General features: G+C 42.7%; 1 protein-coding gene across 1 annotated transcript in view; it reads right to left on the reverse strand.

Moving 5' to 3' along the window:
- Nucleotides 1–10,343: 10,343 nt before the first annotated feature.
- LOC117369363 (heparan sulfate glucosamine 3-O-sulfotransferase 2-like) overlaps nucleotides 10,344–21,564 on the reverse strand; it is a 174,830-nt gene continuing 163,609 nt past the window's right edge. Inside the window, exon 2 of the mRNA XM_033963835.1 lies at nucleotides 10,344–11,354. Coding sequence (XP_033819726.1) covers nucleotides 10,718–11,354 — 637 coding nt within the window. The 3' untranslated portion in view covers nucleotides 10,344–10,717. The remainder of the gene's footprint in view (nucleotides 11,355–21,564) is intronic.

Genomic DNA, 21,564 nt, shown 5'->3' on the forward strand with positions numbered 1-21,564 from the left:
GGGAAAGAGGGAGACAGGAAGGGAAAGAGACAGGGAGAAAAAGAGAGAGACACACACAGAGGGAAAGAGGGAGACAGGAAGGGAAAGAGACAGGGAGAAAAAGAGAGACACACACAGAGGGAAAGAGGGAGACAGGAAGGGAAAGAGACAGGGAGAAAAAGAGAGACATACACAAAAAGGGAAAGAGGGAGACAGGAAGGGAAAGAGACAGGGAGAAAAAGAGAGACACACACACAGAGGGAAAGAGGGAGACAGGAAGGGAAAGAGACAGGGAGAAAAAGAGAGACATACACAAAAAGGGAAAGAGGGAGACGGGAAGGGAAAGAGAAAGGGAGAAAAAGAGAGAAAACACACACAGAGGGAAAGAGGGAGACAGGAAGGGAAAGAGGACAGGGAGAAAAAGAGAGAGACACACAAAGAGGGAAAGAGGGAGACAGGAAGGGAAAGAGACAGGGAGAAAAGGGAGACATACACAAAAAGGGAAAGAGGGAGACAGGAAGGGAAAGAGACAGGGAGAAAAAGAGAGACACACACACAGAGGGAAAGAGGGAGACAGGAAGGGAAAGAGACATGGAGAAAAATAGAGAGACATACACAAAGAAGGAAAGAGGGAGACAGGAAGGGAAAGAGACATGGAGAATATAGCCAATTTAGCTGCTAACTGAATATTTCACAGAAATAAACAGTTATCTCACACCAAATATTTACATTTAACCAGTTCAGGGCTATTGAACCAGTCAGCACTATTTTTGGCTGGTGAAATGAGGCTGGAAATCAGCTGACTTGTATGTGATGCATAGACTTGCATAAGACTTGGCAAAAGGAAGAAATATTTTTTTCACTCAGAGAACAGTTAAGATCTGGAATGTGTTGCCAGAGGTTGAGGTAAAAGCGGATAGCGTAGCTGGTTTTAAGAAAGATTTGGACAAATTCCTGGAGGAAATAATCTGTTATTAAGATATGGGGGAAGCCTTTGCTTGCCCTTGATCGGTAGCATGGAATATTACTACTCCTTGGGTTTTGGCCAGGTACTAGTGACCTGGATTGGCCACTGGGCTTGATGGACCACTGGTCTGACCCAGTAAGGCTGTTCGTATGTTCTTATGAGTTCCATCCCCTTTTTCATCTCAGTTGCTCTTATTTGAATCTTTTTTAGTTCTGCTCTATCTTTTATCAGATACCGCAGTACTCAAGGGAAGGATAGTTGCCATCTCTCAGTTAATGTTATTGCTATACATATGAGGTTTGGGGAAAAGAAGGAATAGAAAGTGGTAAAAGTAGCCAGAGGGGAGTTGCAAGGGGGCATTTCAGCATGTTCCTACCCAACATCTAAAATTCTATGGGATAAACAGGGATCGGGGGGTGCCATGGCCTCCTACCCTCATCTTGACTGTGAAACATTTTTGTAAATGCTACTGAAGATAGTTTACTGGAAAAGGTTTTGCTTTTTTTTTGCAGTTATGTATTAAGTGTTCTTAGCTCACACCTTCCCAGTGGTAGCTTTATACTGGGAGTGGAGATTTTAGGTCTAGAGCAAGACATTTAAGCCTGGATTTTACAAATGGTCTACGAAGTTAGGCAGCTGTAGGTGCCGTATTTCTGCCTAACTTAATTGGCTTAATTGATTTTAATTGGCGCAGTAATTGATTGCGATGTTTAAAATTAAGTATTTTCTCATGATATAAAATAGAGGTGCCTCCAGCAATGGCGCCATTCTTCCAACCACAGAGGCACCTAAGGATGCCTAAAGTCACAAAAGACATGGTTAATGCTCCAGCGCCTATCTTTGGTGTGGCTGATATTCTCGAAACAGTGCCGTTGCAAGATTAACAAGCATTTGACATCGCTTTTTAAGGTGGCTGCCACCAATGGTGTTGTTTCAAGAATCTAACCCTCAGTGCTGCTGCTGGCAAGTTTCTCAGTGTAGGCACTATAAACAGACAGCTTCTGTACTGAGGGACTTTCTGGATGCAATTAGGAACTCTTTCAAAGCAGAACCTGCAGGCATTTGGCTGTGTGGGGCATTTTCTTCACCATAGGACCCTTTCTGCTATTTCTGGATTTCTACGTTTCTCTTTCTGTGATTTAGGGAGATTGCCACTTGCATCCTAGATGTTTTTGATGGCTTTTAAATATCTTATATATGTGTGTGTGTGGGGGGGTACGGGGGGCACAGATGTGTGGATTTTACAGTAGGCTTATACATATAGCCCTGCAGTTGTAAACTATGTCACTGACTCAATGTTTTAGCTAAAACGCCTGTCATTTCAATGACTTATCTAAAATGGAGCTGGAAATACATAGTCTTAAACTGAAATGGAAGTTTTCCAGTGATTATGTTGCCCATGTAAACAGATGGAGGGTAGTTCTGTAACGAGTGCCAACCTGTAGGACAGAGTAGATGCTTTAAAGGCTAGAATGCTGGCATAGATGCATGGGGTGTCCAGCCAATATTCTGACTGCAGAGTCTGAGCAGGGCACATGGATACACACACAAACTATACAATTCTGGCTCATCAGATTTATCCCACTGGTATTCCTTCCTTCCAATGTCCCTTCACAATCCTTGAGGTCATCTCATTAGACTTAGCTAGTCACTCCCTCCCATATACAGAAATGCGTTGATTCAACGAGGCAATCATGTTTTACCATCATGCATCCTCAGGATTTTTGTGCTAACATATGAGCAATTTTATTTTCTAAATCTTTGCCATGCTTGCTTTGTGGAGAAGACCTTTGACTCCCTTTTCTGCACTAGGTTTCCTTTTCTGTGTGTGTTGTGTTGGTGTTTTTTTTCCATAGGAGAACTGTTCTTTTGTCTTTTACGAGTGGCTCCCATACTCTGAAATGTAATCCCACTTGATATCTACTCCAAGATCTCTTTTAAGAAGATTAAGGTATGTCTTCAATCCTATTATTTTGCACAGGCTTTCTCTGAAATTAGAAACTAGTTTTGCTTGACTGCTTCAATTGCGCAGCTTCTCATCAACATTTCTATTTTGTCTTCTTTTTCACTTCCTTCTCTCCGATCATATATTAATTATTCAGTAATATGACTGCATGCTCGGACTGGTTTTCCTTTTTTATACCTTCGGCCTCCTTGGGTGTTATTTGTCTTCCTTATTCTCTATACATATTTTGCATCATTGTGAACTGCTTAAATATTTTATATAAACGTACAGTATATCCAATAAAGTTGAAATCTGAAATGTTTGTGTTGTATTAATTTAAGTTAAAACATTTACACCAGCTGTCATGCAGAGGAAAGAGGCATCTATTCTCCTTTACTGAATAGGCACCCTCCAGGTGAGTAAACAGAGCAGTTTTAGCCTTCTGCCTCCTTCCAATCCCTCCTTCTTCTGTTTTCCATTGCAGTTTCCAGCCTAGGTCCATGCCAATTAAGACCAAAGATATGATCTATGAGGTTAACGCTGAACTGCATAATTCCTTTAAGATATGGAACTCAGAGCAATTAAATCTTCTGCACAGAAGCTCTAGGAGAGAGTTGAAATGGCTCAGAGGCATGGGTAGAAAGGATTTGAGAGATACAGCTAACCTGTGTGACTGTAACACAGTCAAACAGATGGCAATGCCTATTTTGCACAAGTTTCAGTAGTTAACATTAGTGTATATGGTTTTTATATTGGTGTATACTGTACATTTGAAAATGCAGCTCCTACTTACATTTCTGGTGTTTTGAAGAGAGAGTGTATTATACCTCCATAGCTGAGTCAGGATGATTTTCTCATGCTCCTGGTGTACAGTGAATCAAAGATTTCGGGAATTTGTCAGTGGTGTGCGGTCAGGGACTTCAAAGGATTTAGTGAAAGTCCTGACCGTTGGCTAAGGTTTTCTGGTAGCTCCTCCTTAGAGCCATGCTGATGCAGTCCAGAGCCTCAAGGCATTAAGGGATTCTCTACAGATACTGAATCCCTTGATGGCTTAAGGCTGACCAATCCCAGGCCAGCACATTGTTTAGGCTCTTCCTCTGTAGTGTCATACAACACAGGAGCATGTAGTGCTGTCAGAGGATTCAGTGTCTGGACAGAATGCCCTAAAAGCATTTTGTTTTTCTTTTAATTTGATTGGTTGGGTTGGCAGAACTTCTGAGCTTGTCCAACCAGTCAAATTAAAACAATAAATAAGCCCTTAGGATTCACTCAAGGTACTAAATCCACTGACGGCATGGCATACTCATGTGCTGACTATGCCATTTCAGATTCACGCCTTTCAGTGTTTGGCTGTGCAGGAGAGACAGACAAGAAGCTGGGTTCCCACCAGTCTTGAATCTAATCTAATCTAGGATTTTTGGGTTGCTCTATGCCTAATTAGGTTCAAGAAACCAACAGTAAAGCAAAAAATAGTCTAGGGTTCCGTGAGTGATTGCCGGTCTCATAAAACACTGGCAAAACAGTTAATAACAAAACTAGAAAGATCCAATAATTTAAGGAGATATTAGGTACCCTCAGTGCGCAGGGTCAGCGACGGGAGCAATGCTCCAACGCTTCACACGAAGAGGTAGAGGCCAACAAGCCACCACCTACAGTCAATAAACACAGGTGATTGCTGTGTCTTGATTTCACCTGTGTTTATTGAGCACTGTTTTATGGTGATAGCGTTATTTGATTTAAAGCGCACCCGATGATGGTGTGTAGGTGGTGGCTTGTTGGCCTCTTCCTCTTCGTGTGAAGCGTTGGAGCATTGCTCCTGTCGCTGACCCTGTGTACTGAGGGTACCTAATATCTCCTTAAATTATTGGATCTTTCCTAGTTTTGTTTATTAACTGTTTTGCTGGTGTTTTTCTGAGACCCGCAATCACTCACGGAACCCTAGACTATTTTTTGCCTTACTGTTGTTTCTTGTAAGTTTCTGTGGCAATCTTTTTAGGAGCTTGTCGTGTAGTTAGGTTCAAGACAACTTACAATTCAAAGATTCACAAGATATTTGGTTAATACTACAATGAATGTGAAAGCAGATGGCATACAAGGGGTTAAGACATGAGGAGGGTTGAAACTGATAGAGAGACTAGGGGACGTAATAGGAACCTATTGTAAAGGACTGGTTTTCACTATAGAAGTATTAGGTAGGGTGAAAGGAGGGCTCCAGTATCCCTCTCAATCTCACTTGTTTCTTTTTGGGGCAGCGGCAGCCCAGAGGAGCACAAGATACCCAAACCCAAATCCTTCCCTCCGTGTCTTTCTTACCAATGTGGGCTGGCTGTGCGGGGCTGCCTTGAGGACTGAAAGCATGGATGCGGCAGCCTGTCGACGGTGGTAGGAAGAGCGAGACTCTCATGGATGGCAGTTTGCACACTCAGGGTTTCTATCAGAAAGAAGGATGGATCATTCCTTTTCAGGGTCATGGCTGAGCAGGTCAGTATGTGCTGGAAAGAAGGGAGGGAGATAGGAGAGGGGGCTCAGTCAGGCACTGTAAGTAGGGGGTTGCACACTTCCACTACACTGGAGGTGGGGGAAGGGGTTACAATGTGCTTTGGTCTCTACATTAAGGTAACCGTATGGTATAGAAGGGAAGGGGCCAACCATGCGTTCTTCTTTAGGTGGTCCCAGGAGAAGGCTGCTACCTAGAACCTGTGATTGGCACTTAGCCCTGACCCCTAAAGGCCTCGCCTGGTTGCTAATAGTGCAATGTAAATATTGGGCTACTGAAGCTACTGCCCTGGGAGGGCTCGGCCAGGGTTTCTTGAAAAGCTTACATCCCAGGATCCATTCATAAGGTGTAGTTCAGTGGATGATTTTAATAGTTATGAAATTCTTAAGAATTTTCACAGGAAACAGGATATTGACTGCAACTTTGCATATGCCACCGATCACAGCAGAATCAAGGGTGTGTACCATTCATTAGGGCACTAGTTCTGGAACCTGGTCCTGGAGGCACCTCAGCCAATCAGGTTTTCAGGATATTCATAATGAATATTCATGAGAGAGATTCCTATTTTCAGGTGGTGCCCCACAGCCGGTTAGGTGCTGAACTTGTATCACATGTAACTGGCCATACATTAGCTGAAGAGTGGGTATGAATTTCTGGTCATAACACTAGTGGCAGTCAGCAAAATGCTAGCACCGCAGGTTGAATATTGACCCCCTCTATTTCTATTATGTGCCTTTCCCTGGAATTTGGATGATAATTAACTTTTACCTGGAAAGCACCATGACTACTTTTTTGGTGGGAATGGTTGTGTAGCAGATTGTATGAGTACAATCCAGATATTGGCTGTTTAGTTGATTTTTTTGCTGTGTTGCTGTATCATCCAGCCTTCTGCAATCTCTAGGATTATGAGAGGAGCAGAGAACGTTCGATAGCCTCTGTAATAGATGCTCAGAATTTGCTCTACACTTGGGCTCATTTTCAAAAAAGATAAACCTCCAAAAAGTGCAGATGGACATTTTTCCAATGTGCTGTTTTCGAAATCTATATTCTAGATGGATATCTATGCTGTTCATCTGGGGCATGTTAGAGGCAGTCTGGGTTTATGACCTGGACATTTTTCTGAAATAATTAAACATTTTAGAACACATCCACTTGTTTTAACAACAAAAAAAGTTCAAATAAAGTGCCCAAACTGATCAGATAACTACTGGAGGGATGAAGGCATGATCCTCACCCCACCCAGTGGTCATTGACCCCCCTTTCACCCCCAAAGATGTGACAACTTCAGATGCTATGACAAGTCCTATTAGAACAGGTCTATATCCCACTATAACTACACTACCAAAACCCACCCATAACCTATTGGACCATCATAGGTGCCACTTGCATAAGGGCATAAGGGCTATTGTTCTGCTGTACAGTTGGGGCCAGTAGGTTTTGGGTAGGTTTTGGAGGGCTCAACACACAAATGTCAGGGGGTTATGGTGGATTGTGCACCTGGGTCCTTTTATGTGAGGTTCACTGCAGTGCCTCCTAAGGTTCCCCTTTGTTATGCTGGGATGTCTATATGGCCCTGTGGTTTGTTTTATGCATTTTTCTTTTGGCCATTTTTGAAAAAATGAATGAACATGTTTGGTATTGAATATTTGTGGGTCTTCCACAAAACATCCAAGTTCATATCAAACATGGCCCTCATTATCTCTTTGTGAAAGTGCTATTTCCAAAATGTATATGTAGAAGTGTAAGTGATTGTCTTCCTAAATGTCTGCACACTTTAGGGGGTGGCAATGGGCCTCTCTTACAAAGAGTGGGATCAGTATTCATTGAGACCTATTTAGGTCATCAATACCCAGATTTTCAGTAGCGTTATCTATAACTGTTCTACCAACAGAGGGAAGAGATTTTCTTTTATAGGTCAATTTCTTTATTCAGTATTGATTATATTTATGAAAGTCTTGTATGTGAGTATAGAAATTATATTCCCCTTCTAATTCATCCTGATCAAACTGGCTTCATATGAGGGACATATAGCTCTGACAATGTTACAACACTTACTTTATGTATTATGTATACATCACAGATGTTCCTGTGGTGGAATTATCTTTAGATACTGAAATGGCTTTTGATAGAGCTCAGGGGGAGGGGGGGTGTTAGTAGCCTTTAGCTCGCGGGGGTTTTAGTATCCTTGGAAAAAAGTGTTTCTGGAGAACATTTTTTTGTGTATCTATACAGTATATATATATTTTTTTTTTTGTGTGTGTGTATATATATATATATATATATATATATACATATATATGTATATATACACACACGTCCTTCTATATATAGACATCTGATAAATGGTCTATTGTTAGCTGTTAGATTTGTTATAGCCAGAGCATGGAGACGCTTTTACCCACCATCTGTCGCAGAATGGCTTGATATGAACAGGGTGATTTACAGGATGGAAATATTAACTTCTGAACTGAAAATATATAAGGTAAAATTCGATGAAGACTTTGGACAATAAATGTAGCTCTTGTTTTGGATCTGATTTGTGCTTTCTTTCCTTTTAAAATAATCTGTTTCTGTTCTATTTATTATTAATGCTATGTAATATTTGACTTGGACAAGAATTTTAAGGGAGGATTGAAATGTACAGGAAAATTTGCAATGGAGACCGAGGGAATGGAATTAGGTCTGTTTGAGAAAGTATCAAGGCTTGCATTTTCTCAGGGTTAACTTTTAGTTTTGCAGTTGATAGCCAATTAGCTATAGTCAGTAGTTTGGAACTGAGATCAACAAAGACTGTTAGTCCTACGCAATAATCTGAATATAATAATAATAAGAGCTTATATACCGCAATACCGTGAAGTTCTATGCGGTTTACAAAAGATTAAGCAAAGGTACAAATTGACTGACTTCAAGAGGGGAAGAAGAAAGAGAAGTAATTAGACAGGAAATTCATTGTTGAGGAGAAAAGTGATCAAAAGGACATGCATACATGTAAATAGATAAGCCAAAGTAGTGAATGACAGTGAGAAGTGGGATGAAGGACATTGGTTTTATCCAGGAAGTTATTGAATTGTTCAGCAGTTTTGGAAATGAGTGGTAACTGGGATATTGATTGAGAATTTATTAAGTAGGGAGGGACTTGGTTTCTGGTCTTTTGCTTAAGAAAAATGCAAACAGTTTTCCAAGTCATAGGAATGAGCCCATTGTTCAGGCTATTATAGATCATGGAGTACAATGATGATCGTAGAGTATCCTCAAATGTTTTGATGTATTGTGAAGGAAGAGAATCTACAGTAGAGGCAAGGTAATTGAATCCAGAGAAGTTTTAATGTCACAGGTGGATAAAAGATTGAAGACTGTCATAGAGCTGCAGAGAGTAAAATCTGTAGTAGAGGAAGAGGGGGGAGGGGAAGAAAGGGGAATGGATGGAGAAGGGAAGGAGGAGAGAAGTAGGCTGATCTTACGGGAGAAATGTATGGCTAATTCTGAAGCAGAATGAGAATTTATTAGTGGGGAAGTAATAGTTTTTAGACTTCAATATACTTATTTCTGTAGACAAAGAGGCATTAGTGATGGGTTGAAAATTGATTTTTCTTTGTCTGATAAATAGCCGATTTATAGCGTTGTTGAGTGGAGGATGAAAGTCGTTTTGGCCTGACTCTTTCTTGGCTGCTATAGTTTGTTTGTGTGTGCTGATTATCACGGGTTATTTGCATTTTTGATTATGTACATTTTTATTTTGTAAATCACTTAGGCCCAGATTCTCATACTGGTGCCAATATCGGCAGCTGCCAATCTTGTGTCAATCACTCATTGGCTCTGGTTTCAGAATTGTGCTGACATGAAATATAGGTGCCAGAACATAAGAACATAAGCAATGCCTCTGCTGGGTCAGACCTGAGGTCCATCATGCCCAGCAGTCCGCTCACGCGGCGGCCCAACAGGTCCAGGACCTGTGCAGTAATCCTCTATTTATACCCCTCTATCCCCTTTTCCAGCAGGAAATTGTCCAATCCTTTCTTAAACCCCTGTACTGTACCCTGCCCTATTACTCCCTCTGGAAGCGCATTCCAGGTGTCCACCACTCGTTGGGTAAAGAAGAACTTCCTAGCATTCGTTTTAAATCTGTCCCCTTTCAACTTTTCCAAGTGTCCTCTTGTTCTTTTATTTTTCGAAAGTTTGAAGAATCTGTCCTTCTCTACTCTCTCTATGCCCTTCATGATCTTATAAGTCTCTATCATATCCCCTCTAAGTCTCCTCTTTCCGGGCCTACATTTCTGGCGCCTGTCTTCATGTGAATCGCACCTTAGGCTACCTAACACCACTTCCAACGTTGGCTATACTTACTTTAGTGTTCGGCAGCCTAAAGTGCCTATGTAGGCATGATTCCGGTGTCAATTTTCTAGGCACCAGTATGCGCCTCAAATATCAGTAAGAAATGCTATTAAGACTGCGTTTTCATGGAGGTGTGGGCACCTACCAGTGCCTAGAAATCCAGGCTTATTTTACAAATAAATAATTGCTGTTTTAAGAGAGAAAGATTTGAGGTGTTCCAAAGATCTTTTGCTTTCCTAGAAGCAGAGGCCGAAATGGGAATAATGGGAGGTAATTTATTACATGTGCTTAAAAGTTCTGTTCCATAGAGAAGCTTGTTGTTGCACCGGACGCTTGGGAAGAGATGTTCACTGCAGTGCACCGGGGGAGTTTGAGAAGCTAGGAAATGTTACATTCTTTTATCAAACAAGGCATCAACATTTATTATTATACCTGAGAGACCTAAATCAAGGAGTAAGCACATTTACATTTATACTTTGTAGTTTGGAAGGCCTTCCCTTTAATATGAAATCAAATAGAGATGAAAAAAAGTGAACAACAGACGGCAACTTCAGGGAAGCCCTTCTCTGATGTCCACATGGCCTCATGGACATGTGAAGCAGACCCTGCCAGTTCACATGCAATACTTCCCTATACGCCTGAGTGTCTCCGCAGGCCCCTCTATCTTACATTAAATTTGTGCAGTTTGGGAATCAACAATTAAATTCTATAGCAAATCTTTCATTGCTGCGTGTTTCTCACTCTGAAATGCTGCAAGATTTATGCTGTGATGTTTTCAGATCTAGCAAAGCTTAATAAAGCATTTTCCTTATCACATTCAAATCATTTATCTTTCCAAAACATTGCTTTCTCTGTTACAGCAAAAGCCATTCTGAACAGCTTGAATAACACTATAAAAAGCATCGTATGGCATCTCAGTTAATTCATAGCTGAAGATACTGTAAACTTCAACTGAATTTGATTCTGGGGAGTGTCATTTGGTTTCTGTGCTACAGAGTCATTTCTCTTGCTCGTCCTGTTCCCATTGGAAATCTTCACCTGTCATTTGGTAAAACATCATGTTAAAAGGTCTGTAAAATTTCCGTAGTCTCTGAATCACATCCGGGTCTATTTTGGGATGAGTTCGACCTTTTGATTTTCCCAGGCAACGAACACCAGTGCTGTCTTCCGGTTTCTTCAGACAAGGAAACCCCTTGGTCTTATTGAAATAAAAATGTTTGTCTGCCACAATGCGTTTTAGGCCCAGGAAGTCCTGAACCTTAGTCATTTCCCCAGCAGGATCACTGATGAGTCTTTCACCACTGACAAACAGGATCTGGGAGAGCGGAAAATACTCCAACCAGTTCTCCAAGTGCAATGCATAGATCCCAATGCGCAAAGCGCTCCAAGAAGCATCAATTAGTCCCAGAGTCCTATTTTTAAAGGCTAAGACTTCAAAAGTGGGGATCTCGGGTTTCTTGGAGAGAGTCTGAGTATAGTCAGAAATGGCTCTGGTGATGGGGTTACGAACCACCACAATTAGCTTCGTGTCTTTGGCCATTGAGTGGATACGCTTTGGGGCGTCAGTGGTAACAAAATAGCTGGGAGTTTTCTCCATGGTTATCTGTCCATCCACAGTCCTTGGCATCAACTCTCTGAGGGAAAAATGAAAAGAAACAAATATATATTATCCAGTTCTTCCTTTCTCATCAAGCTTTTTCCTTTCACAACTCTCTCTCTCTCTTCTATGAAATATAACAAGGGCTTCTGACTGTAGATTTTAACTGAGAAACACAAACCATGAGTTTTCCCCAGCATTTATCTGATAGATCTATCACTGCCCCTTATACTTGCTCACCCTTTCACTGACTTGCCTTGGATCCTCCACTGACTTTTTGTGTCATTTCTGAAAGGGTGAAGCCTTAACTGCACTCATTTGGTTCAACTGAAAAAAAGAAACCCAAGAAGGGAACTTGTGGACAGCAAAATAGTAATATAAATTTTCAGCCAGCAATCTTTTTGGCCATTGTTCCAGCATTATCCCCAGATGTTCAAGGCTGGGCCATGTCCAGATGTTGGCATAGATAATCTGAGCATATGCCACCAGCTAACACTTATGTGGTCATTTAGCATTTCCCCACTTACTGTGGGCTGCATAAAGACACAAGTCTGTGTTTTGTGCTTAAACACTGAATATCAGCACTTAACCGCATCAGTGCTGGCTTCACCCCCAAAACAGCCGGTTTCGGCTTAGGCGCTAACTGGGCATATAGAGCCCTGGACAAGTGATTTAAATATTGACACCCGAGTTTTTGCATCTATCTTTACATTTTATAAACACCTAATAATAGAAAGAACATATTTTCCATTTTAGTCAGTTTCCTCATTAGATTTTCAAAGTCTGTAGTAAATGGCTTTCTGTTAGTAATTCCACAGAAACTGTGTGCCTAATTTTGTCAAGGCTAGATAGGGTGCTCACATGTCTTTGTGAAATAGACCCAGTGGCGTGTTTTGGTATGTTGATCAGGAGGTACATGTGAGGTATGTAGAGAAGTACTTCAGACAGTAGGAGGGGTGGTGATGGGAGTGGAGGCATGTATATGTTAGGGGCACAGTGGTGCGTGTTGTGTAAGGTTGCAGGAGTAGTTGTAGGTATATGAGGCAGGGTCTTTGCGTGTGTAAGAAATCAAGGAGTGGGGTGTTGAATGCACAGTGAAGGCCTGGGGATAGGCCTGATCTAAGAAAGACTTTGCAAGGGGTACCAACAAGAGGTGGTTAACAAAGTAGGGCTACAGAGCATGTGGGGTACATTGGTGGATCTAAGAAACACTCCTCCACCTCTCCCCTTCCCCTAGGTCCTATAAGATATTTTTCTAATCTGAGAAATGGGAGGAGTGTAGCACCCTTACCTTCAGCAGTGTGACTGCTACATCGCCTCATGTCACAGTGGCATAGTGAAGTGAGGGACAGACCACCACCACCACCTCTCCTCAACAACCATCAACCTCTTCAAAATGTTTGCCAGCAGCGAGTAGCATCTCCGAACTGCTGCTTGTGCTGAGGCTGTCGTATCAGCTAGGAGATTTTCTCACTGCTGGCAAACATTTTGAAGAGGTACACAGTGTGAGTTGGGGGGGGGGGGTCACCACTGCCCTTGCTGCCTCTCTCCCCCACTACACCACTGCCTCATGATTCTGATCTTCACCTCCCTTCATGAGTTTGAGCTATTCCTTCTGACCTACATCTCACAGTATGAGCTCCAAGTTCACGCCTTTTATTAGGAGTCTTTGACTGCCTGACCGCATGGAGATGGTGAAGATCAGGATGGAGATGGCATGGCAGAAGCATTGTTAAAATCAGTGCCAGCAACGCCCCCTTCTTCAGATGTTTTTCAAAAATTAAGCCATGTGTTGCTGCCCTATTGTACAAACCTACCTGTGTAAAGAGTAGGGCCACAATTTTTTTTATTTTGTTTTATTTTGGAGGTGGAAATAAGCAATAGGGGATTGAACAGAATGATCCCTTTAATCCTGGCTGAAACAAGCACTTTTTAAAAATCTGGTGTCACACTAAGCTGCTGTAAAAACCATCAAGGATATTTTTCTCCCTTTCCAAAATGGAAGAAACAAGTAGCTTTTTACCTAAACTTCCCCCTCCCCATCACACATTTATTTCTTTAAAATGTTTCTATACCATTTAAAGAAAAGTAAACTGTTTACATCAAATAAGAAGAAACATTGAATAAAAGATGAACTAAAATCTTAAAATCTTCCTAATCATTTATTCTGTAGAAATGACAGCTAATAAATGACAAAATTGCAGTAATGAACAGCTGAGTTTTTAACTGTTTCTTAAATTGGAACACATCAAAGCATTCCACATCTTAACACCAGCAATACAAAATGCCAAATTCTTCCTGGCCAGTCCAAACGACAAAATCAAAGACTCTTCAATCTCCCTTAACGGTCAAATCTTTCCCATCATAGACTCCATAAAAATTCAAGGAGTGACTCTAGACCGCAACCTCTCTTTTGAAACTCACACCGACCTACTAGTCAGAAAATGCTTCTCCTCCCTATGGAAATTAAGAACCATCAGAAAATACTTCGATGCTCCCTCATTCCGCTTACTGGTCTAATCCTCCATCCTGAGCATACTCGACTACTGCAACATTATCTACCTGGGTTCTTCAAAAAAACTATTCAAAGACTACGTATCATCCAAAATTCAGCAATGTGACTGATCTATGGGCTGAAAAAATGGGAGCACATTACTCCCTACTACCAAAAACTCCACTGGCTACCCCTGGAAGCAAGAGTGCTGTTCAAGTTTGCCTGCCTCTGCTACAAATCCATCCATGGTTTGGCCCCCTTATACATGGTCCCCCACTTTACCACGGATCGTCCATCCAGACCCACTCGCAAAGCTCATCTCTTCAGCCATCCAACTCAAAAAGCCTGCCGTTACAAAAGACATCTGAACAAAACTTCCAAGCAGGTCATCTAAATGACTGGCTGTGCAATATCTTCTCGCGCTCCTCATCTTACCTAAACTGCAGAAAATTATTAAAACAAATCTATTTAACCGATTTGTAGCCCAAGACCCCTACTCTACCCTTGCCCCCTAGAGCTCCTTTCTCCTCCCTCCCGCTCACCTACTCCTAACCCCTTATATTGTACCTGTCCCCCTACTTACATCTATTAATTGTATCTATTTTGCGGATTGTTCCCATTCACCGATTGTATTTGTTGATTGTACCCTTTCTCTGATTGTACCTATTCGCTGATTGTCCAGCCCTTCTTTATTGTAAACCGCCTCGAACTCTACGGCTTTGGCGCTATATAAGAAATAAATTATTATTATTATTATCACTCTGGTGTCTGCAAAGTTTCCCTGCATTATAGGGTTTAATAACCCTGTTTAGATTGTAAGCTCTTTGGAGCAGGGACTGTTTTCTTACTCTTTGTGACTCTGTACAGCACTGCGTGCATCTGGTAGCGCTATAGAAATCATTAATAGTAGTTTAGACCTCTATGAGATTGCTTCATGCATCTTTCCATTAAAGTCTTACCCTCCCCTTCTTTTGACCTTGTATGTTCTCTTTCCTATACTTCTTGTAGTTCTTCCCGCATCCCTTATGTGTAAGTTTGTAATGTCTTTGTCTCCAATGTATTTTAAATAATATGGCCCCCTGCTTTTAATTGTAAGTCGCTTTGAAACTACGATATTGCGAATGAATCAAAATTTTAATAAAACTTGGTTTTTAGATCATAAAGATCTATTTGGCTTATAAAGCGCTACGACATGGAGATCGTTATCTGCGGGGTTTGGCAATGGTGATGAATTTTGTTACCATGTCATTCTGTATGGATCAGCATGTGATAAAAACCACTGTCTCTCTCACTGCGGCTTATTGACCATCATGTTACCATGTTGCTGTAGCTTTAACTAAGTGCAATTGTAGGGCTCCTGGATCAACTGTAGGATAGATGGAGGAGTGGGTGTACTTAAAATCACCACTAACCCCTCAAAGGTGATTTGAGCAAACAGTCTGAAGCTCATGTCAAGTTTCAAACAGATTCACTGAGAAAAGAAACAGGAAAAGGGCAGAGAAAGGAAGAGCTGAAATCCACTGATTAAGCCTGAGATCAAAAATGTAAGTCTGAAAACTGACAAGAAGAGAAAGGGAGATTAAGGTACAGGAGGTGGTGAAATGCTTCAGTAATTCTATGTTCTGTAGTTGACAATTGAAAGGATTGGTTGTATTATAAATAGAAGCTAAAGTGGTTGGAAACATGCGAATGAAGGGGGAGCAGTGAAAGCAAAACAGCCGCCTGCTTCAGCGATGCAAGTCGCAACTTTAAATAAATGACTCGCTATTGAAAAAGAGTTACCGTATGTGGCTAACTGCCTGTCCTTTAGAAAGGGGACCAGGAGCATTCTTGAGGCAGAGATAGTTAGCCTCTATTTGAATGGTTTGATGCATTAGGTGGAACATACAAATGTATAGATTGAACTAAGCAATTTAATTTAGATTTGCAGGTCTAAATCTAGAGGGATAATTGTTGGTTTAATGTACAGAATACTAGTATGGCAGGGCAAACATATGCACATAATTACAGCCTGACCACTCAATGCTCGTGTCTACATTCCCAAGAAACAACAAGCATAAATTATAGGAGTCTGTCATTTTCAAACTATGCACCATCACATTGCGACATCACTTAGAGAACAGTGCATAGCTGAAATACTAGCATTTGTGATCCCTCTCCACAAAAGTGGAAGTAAGGAAGAAATAGGGAACTACAGGCCAGTAAGTCTGACTTCTGTGGTATGGAAATGAATGGAAATAATTTTAAAACAGAGAATAGTGATGTTTCTGGAATCCAGTGGATTGCAGGACCCGAGGTAACATGAATTTACAGAAGCAGGTCTTGTCAGACAAATATGATCAATGTCTTTGACTTGGTGACCAGAGAATTGGATAGAGGGAGTGCCTTTATCTGCTATCATGTTTCAATTTATCCTTTCCAATTAATTGAATTGCTTCTCGTTTCCAACAGTCTTTGAAGCATAGTAAGCAGATCTTTTGAATATATAGGCATTATGTTTTGGAATGATCTTCCATCAGAATTAAGGGAAATTTATTTGTATTATATTTTTTGTAAAGTTTTAAAGTTTTATTATTTTTACTTAGATGTATTGTAAGAACTGTTGAAAATGTTATTTGCCTAGAATCTAGTTGGAGATTAGCGTGGGTTATAAACGTGATGGAATAGAATAGAATCCATACTGAACCTTGCAAAGACTTCCATCAGATCATTCAGATCTACCCTGAGGATAGCTGGTGAATGTTCAGAGAAATCGACCCTATCTTTCCTTATTATTTATTTATTTCATTTATTTATAGCATGTACTATATATACCACTTATAGTCTCAGTGGTTTTACATTCAGGTACTCAAGCATTCTCCCTATCTGTCCTGGCAGGCTCACACTCTATCTAATGTACCAGGGGCAATGGGGGATTAAGTGACTTGCCCAGGGTCACAAGGAGCAGCATGGGATTTGAACCCACAACCTCGGGGTGCTGAGGCTGTAGCTTTAACCACTGTGCCATACACTCTGATCCTGAAAATTTTAAAATTTTGCTACCTTTAGAACCAAAGGCCTGGTGAATGCCAGATCAGCTGCTAAGAAATCCTCAATAATCCATCTTTGAGTCAATATTCAGCCTACGGCAGTCAGGGTTTGTTTAAATGCTGACCACTGCCAGCTGCTAGAGTTTCTGCATGCTCTGGATGAATATCAGCTGGCAGCTACATAATGTTAAAAATTATTTTTGAGTCCTCAGAATCCCCTTCCGCCCCCACCTCCCAAATGGCCTCCCATTCATCCTCCCTTCAGCCTGAGACACTAAAAACCCTTCTCATCCCTCCAGTGGCGTACTAAGGGGGGTGCGGGAGGGGCGGTTCGCCCCGGGTGCCAGCCATGAGGGGGTGTTCCCGGCCTTGCCGTTCATTCCCCCCCCACCACCCCCGAAGGACCGCTCGCCCCACTGACCTTCCTGCACCACCTGTGAAGCAGCCCGCAGCAGGATCGCGACTTCAGCGATACCTGAGCTGCTTTGGCGCTGCTTCCTGCACCGTGGTCCCGCCCCTCCTCTGACATCAGAGGAGGGGCAGGAACGCGGTGCAGGAAGCAGCGCCTAAGCAGCGCAGAGATCACTGAAGTCGGGATCCTGCTGCGGCTGCTTCATAGGTGGTGCAGGAAGGTCAGTGGGGCGAGCGGTCCTTCGGGGGTGGTGGGGGGACTGAACGGCAAGGCCGGGAGCATAGGTAGTGCTGCTTCATAGTGGTACGGGGAGGCCAGGGGCGAGCGGTCCTTTGGGGTGGGGCGGGCGGGCAGGCAGGCAGGCTTTCAAGGAGGAGGGGGGTGACAGACAGGCAGGAAGGCCTTCAAGGGGGGACAGGCCTTCAAGGGGGGGGACAGGCAGGCCTTCAAGGGGGGGGACAGGCCTTTGGGGGGGTGTGCAGACCTTCAAGGGGGGGGGACAGGCCTTCAAGGGGGGGCAGGCAGGCCTTCAAGGGGGGGGGGCTAGGGGGGACAGGTCTACAAGGGGGTGGACAAGCCTACAAGGGGGTGGGACAGGCCTTCAAGGGGGGAACAGGCCTTGGGGGGGGTGCAGGCCTTCGGGGGGTGCAGGCCTTCAAGGGGGGGACAGGCCTACAAGGGGGGACAGGCCTACAAGGGGGTGGGACAGGCCTTCAAGGGGGTTCAGGCCTTCGGGGGGGGGCAGACCTTCAAGGGGGTGCAGGCCTTCAAGGGGGGACAGGCCTTCAGGGGGGTGCAGGCCTTCGGGGGGTGCAGACCTTCAAGGGGGGACAGGAAGGCAGGCCTACAAGGGGGGACAGGCCTACAAGGGGGGAGGACAGGCCTTCGGGGGGGTGCAGGCCTTCGGGGGAGTGCAGACCTTCAAGGGGGGGGACAGGCCTTCAAGGGGGGGACAGGCCTTCAAGGAGGTGGGACAGGCCTTCAAGGGGGGACAGACAGACCTTTAAGGGGGGACAGGCCTTTGGGGGGGACCCTGGTTTAGAAGTACACGGAGGGAAGGGGGTGTTCTAAGAGACGTGCATATGCCAAACTTTGGGGGGGGAAGAAATAATGGGTCTGAAAATAGAGGAGAGGGAGAGAGATGATGGACCATGGTATTTAGGGAGGGAAGGAACAGAAAGGGAGAGAAATTGGACACAAGGGATGGTGTGGAGGAGGGATAGAGATACTGGATAGGAGGGTAATTGGGAAAAGAAAGGGAGAGATGGTGGACTCGGGTGGTGGGGAAGGAGGGAGAGATGCCGGATGAAAGGGTAGTTAAGAAAAGGTGGCTCTGTGGAGGGAGATGAAAAAAGGAAAGATACCAGACTTCCTGGGGAGGGAAGGGAAATGGAAAGGGAGGACAGAGTTGGCAGATGGATGGTTAGCATGCAGAAAGAAGAAAGAAGGAGACCCCAAGTTATCAGAAGAAAACCAGAGCCTTGGACCAACAAGATTTGAAATATAACCAGACAACAAAAGGTAGAAAAATTAATTTTATTTTCTGTTTTGTGATTATAATATGTCAGATTTGAAATGTGTATCCTGCCAGAGCTGGTGTTGGACTGCAAACGTGAGCTAGGATTTAACAGAGAGAGGAAAAGTCCTTTTTGTTTCTTTATTTTATTTACACCACAGCGCCAGTGTGATTAGGAGAAGCCAAAGGGGGTGAAAAAGCTATAAAACCCACCAGGAGTTTTGAAAAAAATCACCCAACTGGGCAGGAAAATCGAATTGAAAAACCAATTCAATAGGCTGAATCGAATCAAAATTTTTTTCCTGAATCTGGCAGCATTAGTTTGCGCTACTGTCTTAGACTTTAGGACCTGGGATTGGGGAGAGATGGCATCCTCAGTACTTTATAATGCAAGTGAAACGAGGATTTGGTCAGACTTTTGAAGGGTCTGCAGAAAAAAAATATTGTATAGGCCGGGGACATGAGACAGCAGGAAATGGGAACTTTTCTTCCTTCTATTTTTGTGAATGGAAAGGCTGAGGATGTCAGAGAGTTCAGTTAAAATATGTGCTTTATAAGAAAATATAATAATGTGTTTTATAAAGTTTATAGCATAGCTGGCCTACCCAGTGAGGTGTTCCTAGTGTTGGTGGTGGCAGCGTGTCAATGTGTTGAGAGGAAGAGGTGGTCTGGGAAATTCTGCTGAGCAAACTCCGGGCCCCATTTCCACCCCCCAGTTAGTCCACTCCACTCAACTGGTTCACACACTGAGTGGGTTCTTTGGGTGTTGTTTTGGGATCTCTTCCAGTGGTTTATCAGTATCTCCTTCTGGTCCAAGGAAGGAAACTTTGTTATCCTTAGCATTGACCTACAAGAATATGTTTGTAACAGCGCTGCTTGTGTGGCATTAGGCTATGTAGTGATCGAAAGAAAAAAACAGACCTTTGCACATTTTTTGCACTATATGGTGGTGTGTATGAGGAGATTCACAATTTCCTGCACAGCTAAGTCCATGTGAAGTTACCTTGTGCTGTATTTGACATCTAGCAAGGTCTCTGTTTGAAAGGAAAGATCTAAACTTAAAAATGAAGTGGCCAGAAGTTATGGTAAAAAGCAGATAGTGTAGCTGGTTTTAAGAAAGATTTGGACAAATTCCTGGAGGAAAAGTCCATAATTCTGTTATTAAGACATGGGGGAGTGTCTGCTTGCCCTGGATCGGTAGCATGGAATGTTGCTACTCTTTGGGTTTTGACCCATGGTATTAGTGTCCTGGATTGGCTACCATGAGAATGGGCCTACTGGGCATGATGGACCATTGGTCTGACCCAGTTAGGCTATTCTTATGTTATGTCTCATCTGTAGGGGGCCTTTGTTTTCACTTCTTATTTTAATGTATTTTTTTTCTGGGAACTTATCAGTGTTTTTTATAATGGGAACAAAAATGGAAGAGAATTAATGTGTGTGGAATGGGGGGTAACTAATTTCTTCAGCTAAATAATTCAATCCACTTCAAACAGACATAGGAGAACTCACGCACCATTCACACACCCTCCAACCAAAAACGTCAAAAGAAAAAAACTGTTCGACAACCTCCTAGCCATTCGAGCTGCAACACACTCGACCCCCAACTCTACAACCAATTGATATCGACCACAGACTGCAAAAACCTTCAAAAAGAAATAAAAACCCTTCTATTCAAAAAACACATAAAACCGAACTAACACAATCAGAACTGTCCCAAGCATCACCTGCAACTACTCCATATGTACTTCTGATGTCATGACAATTCAGACATAATTTATGTTATGTTATGTTTGGAATATAAGAATATTTTCACTGCCTGTTTCAATTCTGACCATTTATTCCGTTTCATGGTCATTACAAAAAATATTTTTTTACATGGGGGGGGTCAAAAAATGATGGGCCCCGGGTGCCACATACCCTAGGTACGCCACTGCATCCCTCCAATAGATCTCTGGTGATAGGGAGAGGAAGAAACCCCACTTGCTCCTGTACTCCAGGCTTTTGAGCCATCCCATATTGGCCAGGTTAGCTATATAGGTCCTGGCCCTGAATATTGCCGATACCTGCGTAACTGCTGAATCCTCCCGTTCTGCCCCATCTATTGCCCATGATCGGCCCATTTCCTACATGGGCAGTCAGAGTCGATATTCATGGTATTGTCCAGTGAAGTGCTGCTGAATATTAGCAGTTGAATGACGCCAAATGATTGAACTGGATAGGAGCCTCTCCTGTCTGCTTAAATTGCTTCAAATATTAGGTGGCTTAGGAATACGTGAAACCTGGCTGGATGAAAACAGGGGTTTACCACTGTCTCGAGCATTTGTCCTACAGCATCCTCAGAGCTGGCGCCTAAGGTCTGGCTGGATGAAAACAGGGGTTTACCACTGTCTCGAGCATTTGTCCTACAGCATCCTCAGAGCTGGCGCCTAAGGTTCAACCTATAAATGAGTTCATTAGGATCTATAAATTGGGAAGCAGTGGAAATTATGTACTCTTATGTAGACAATATTTTTGCACTAGTCCCCTTCAATAGAAACCTGGGTGGTTCTTTTACTAGTATGAAAGACTGTATAAGAAAAATTGGAGACTGGTTGTTTCTTCATCTTCTCCAAGTAAACCAAGATTCCTTGATTTGGTCCTATTGTTAATTAAATTCCAAATAGTGATTGGACGCCTCTAATTGTGGAAACATCTTCAAGAGTTTGGAGGATTATATTGGAGTCTTCCTTGAATAGGGATCTCCAGATCAACAATCTAATTAAGAAAACTTTCTTTAAACTCCAATAACTTAAT

This window comes from Geotrypetes seraphini, chromosome 11, assembly GCF_902459505.1.
Source record: "Geotrypetes seraphini chromosome 11, aGeoSer1.1, whole genome shotgun sequence".
In the NCBI taxonomy this organism is placed as follows: domain Eukaryota; kingdom Metazoa; phylum Chordata; class Amphibia; order Gymnophiona; family Dermophiidae; genus Geotrypetes; species Geotrypetes seraphini.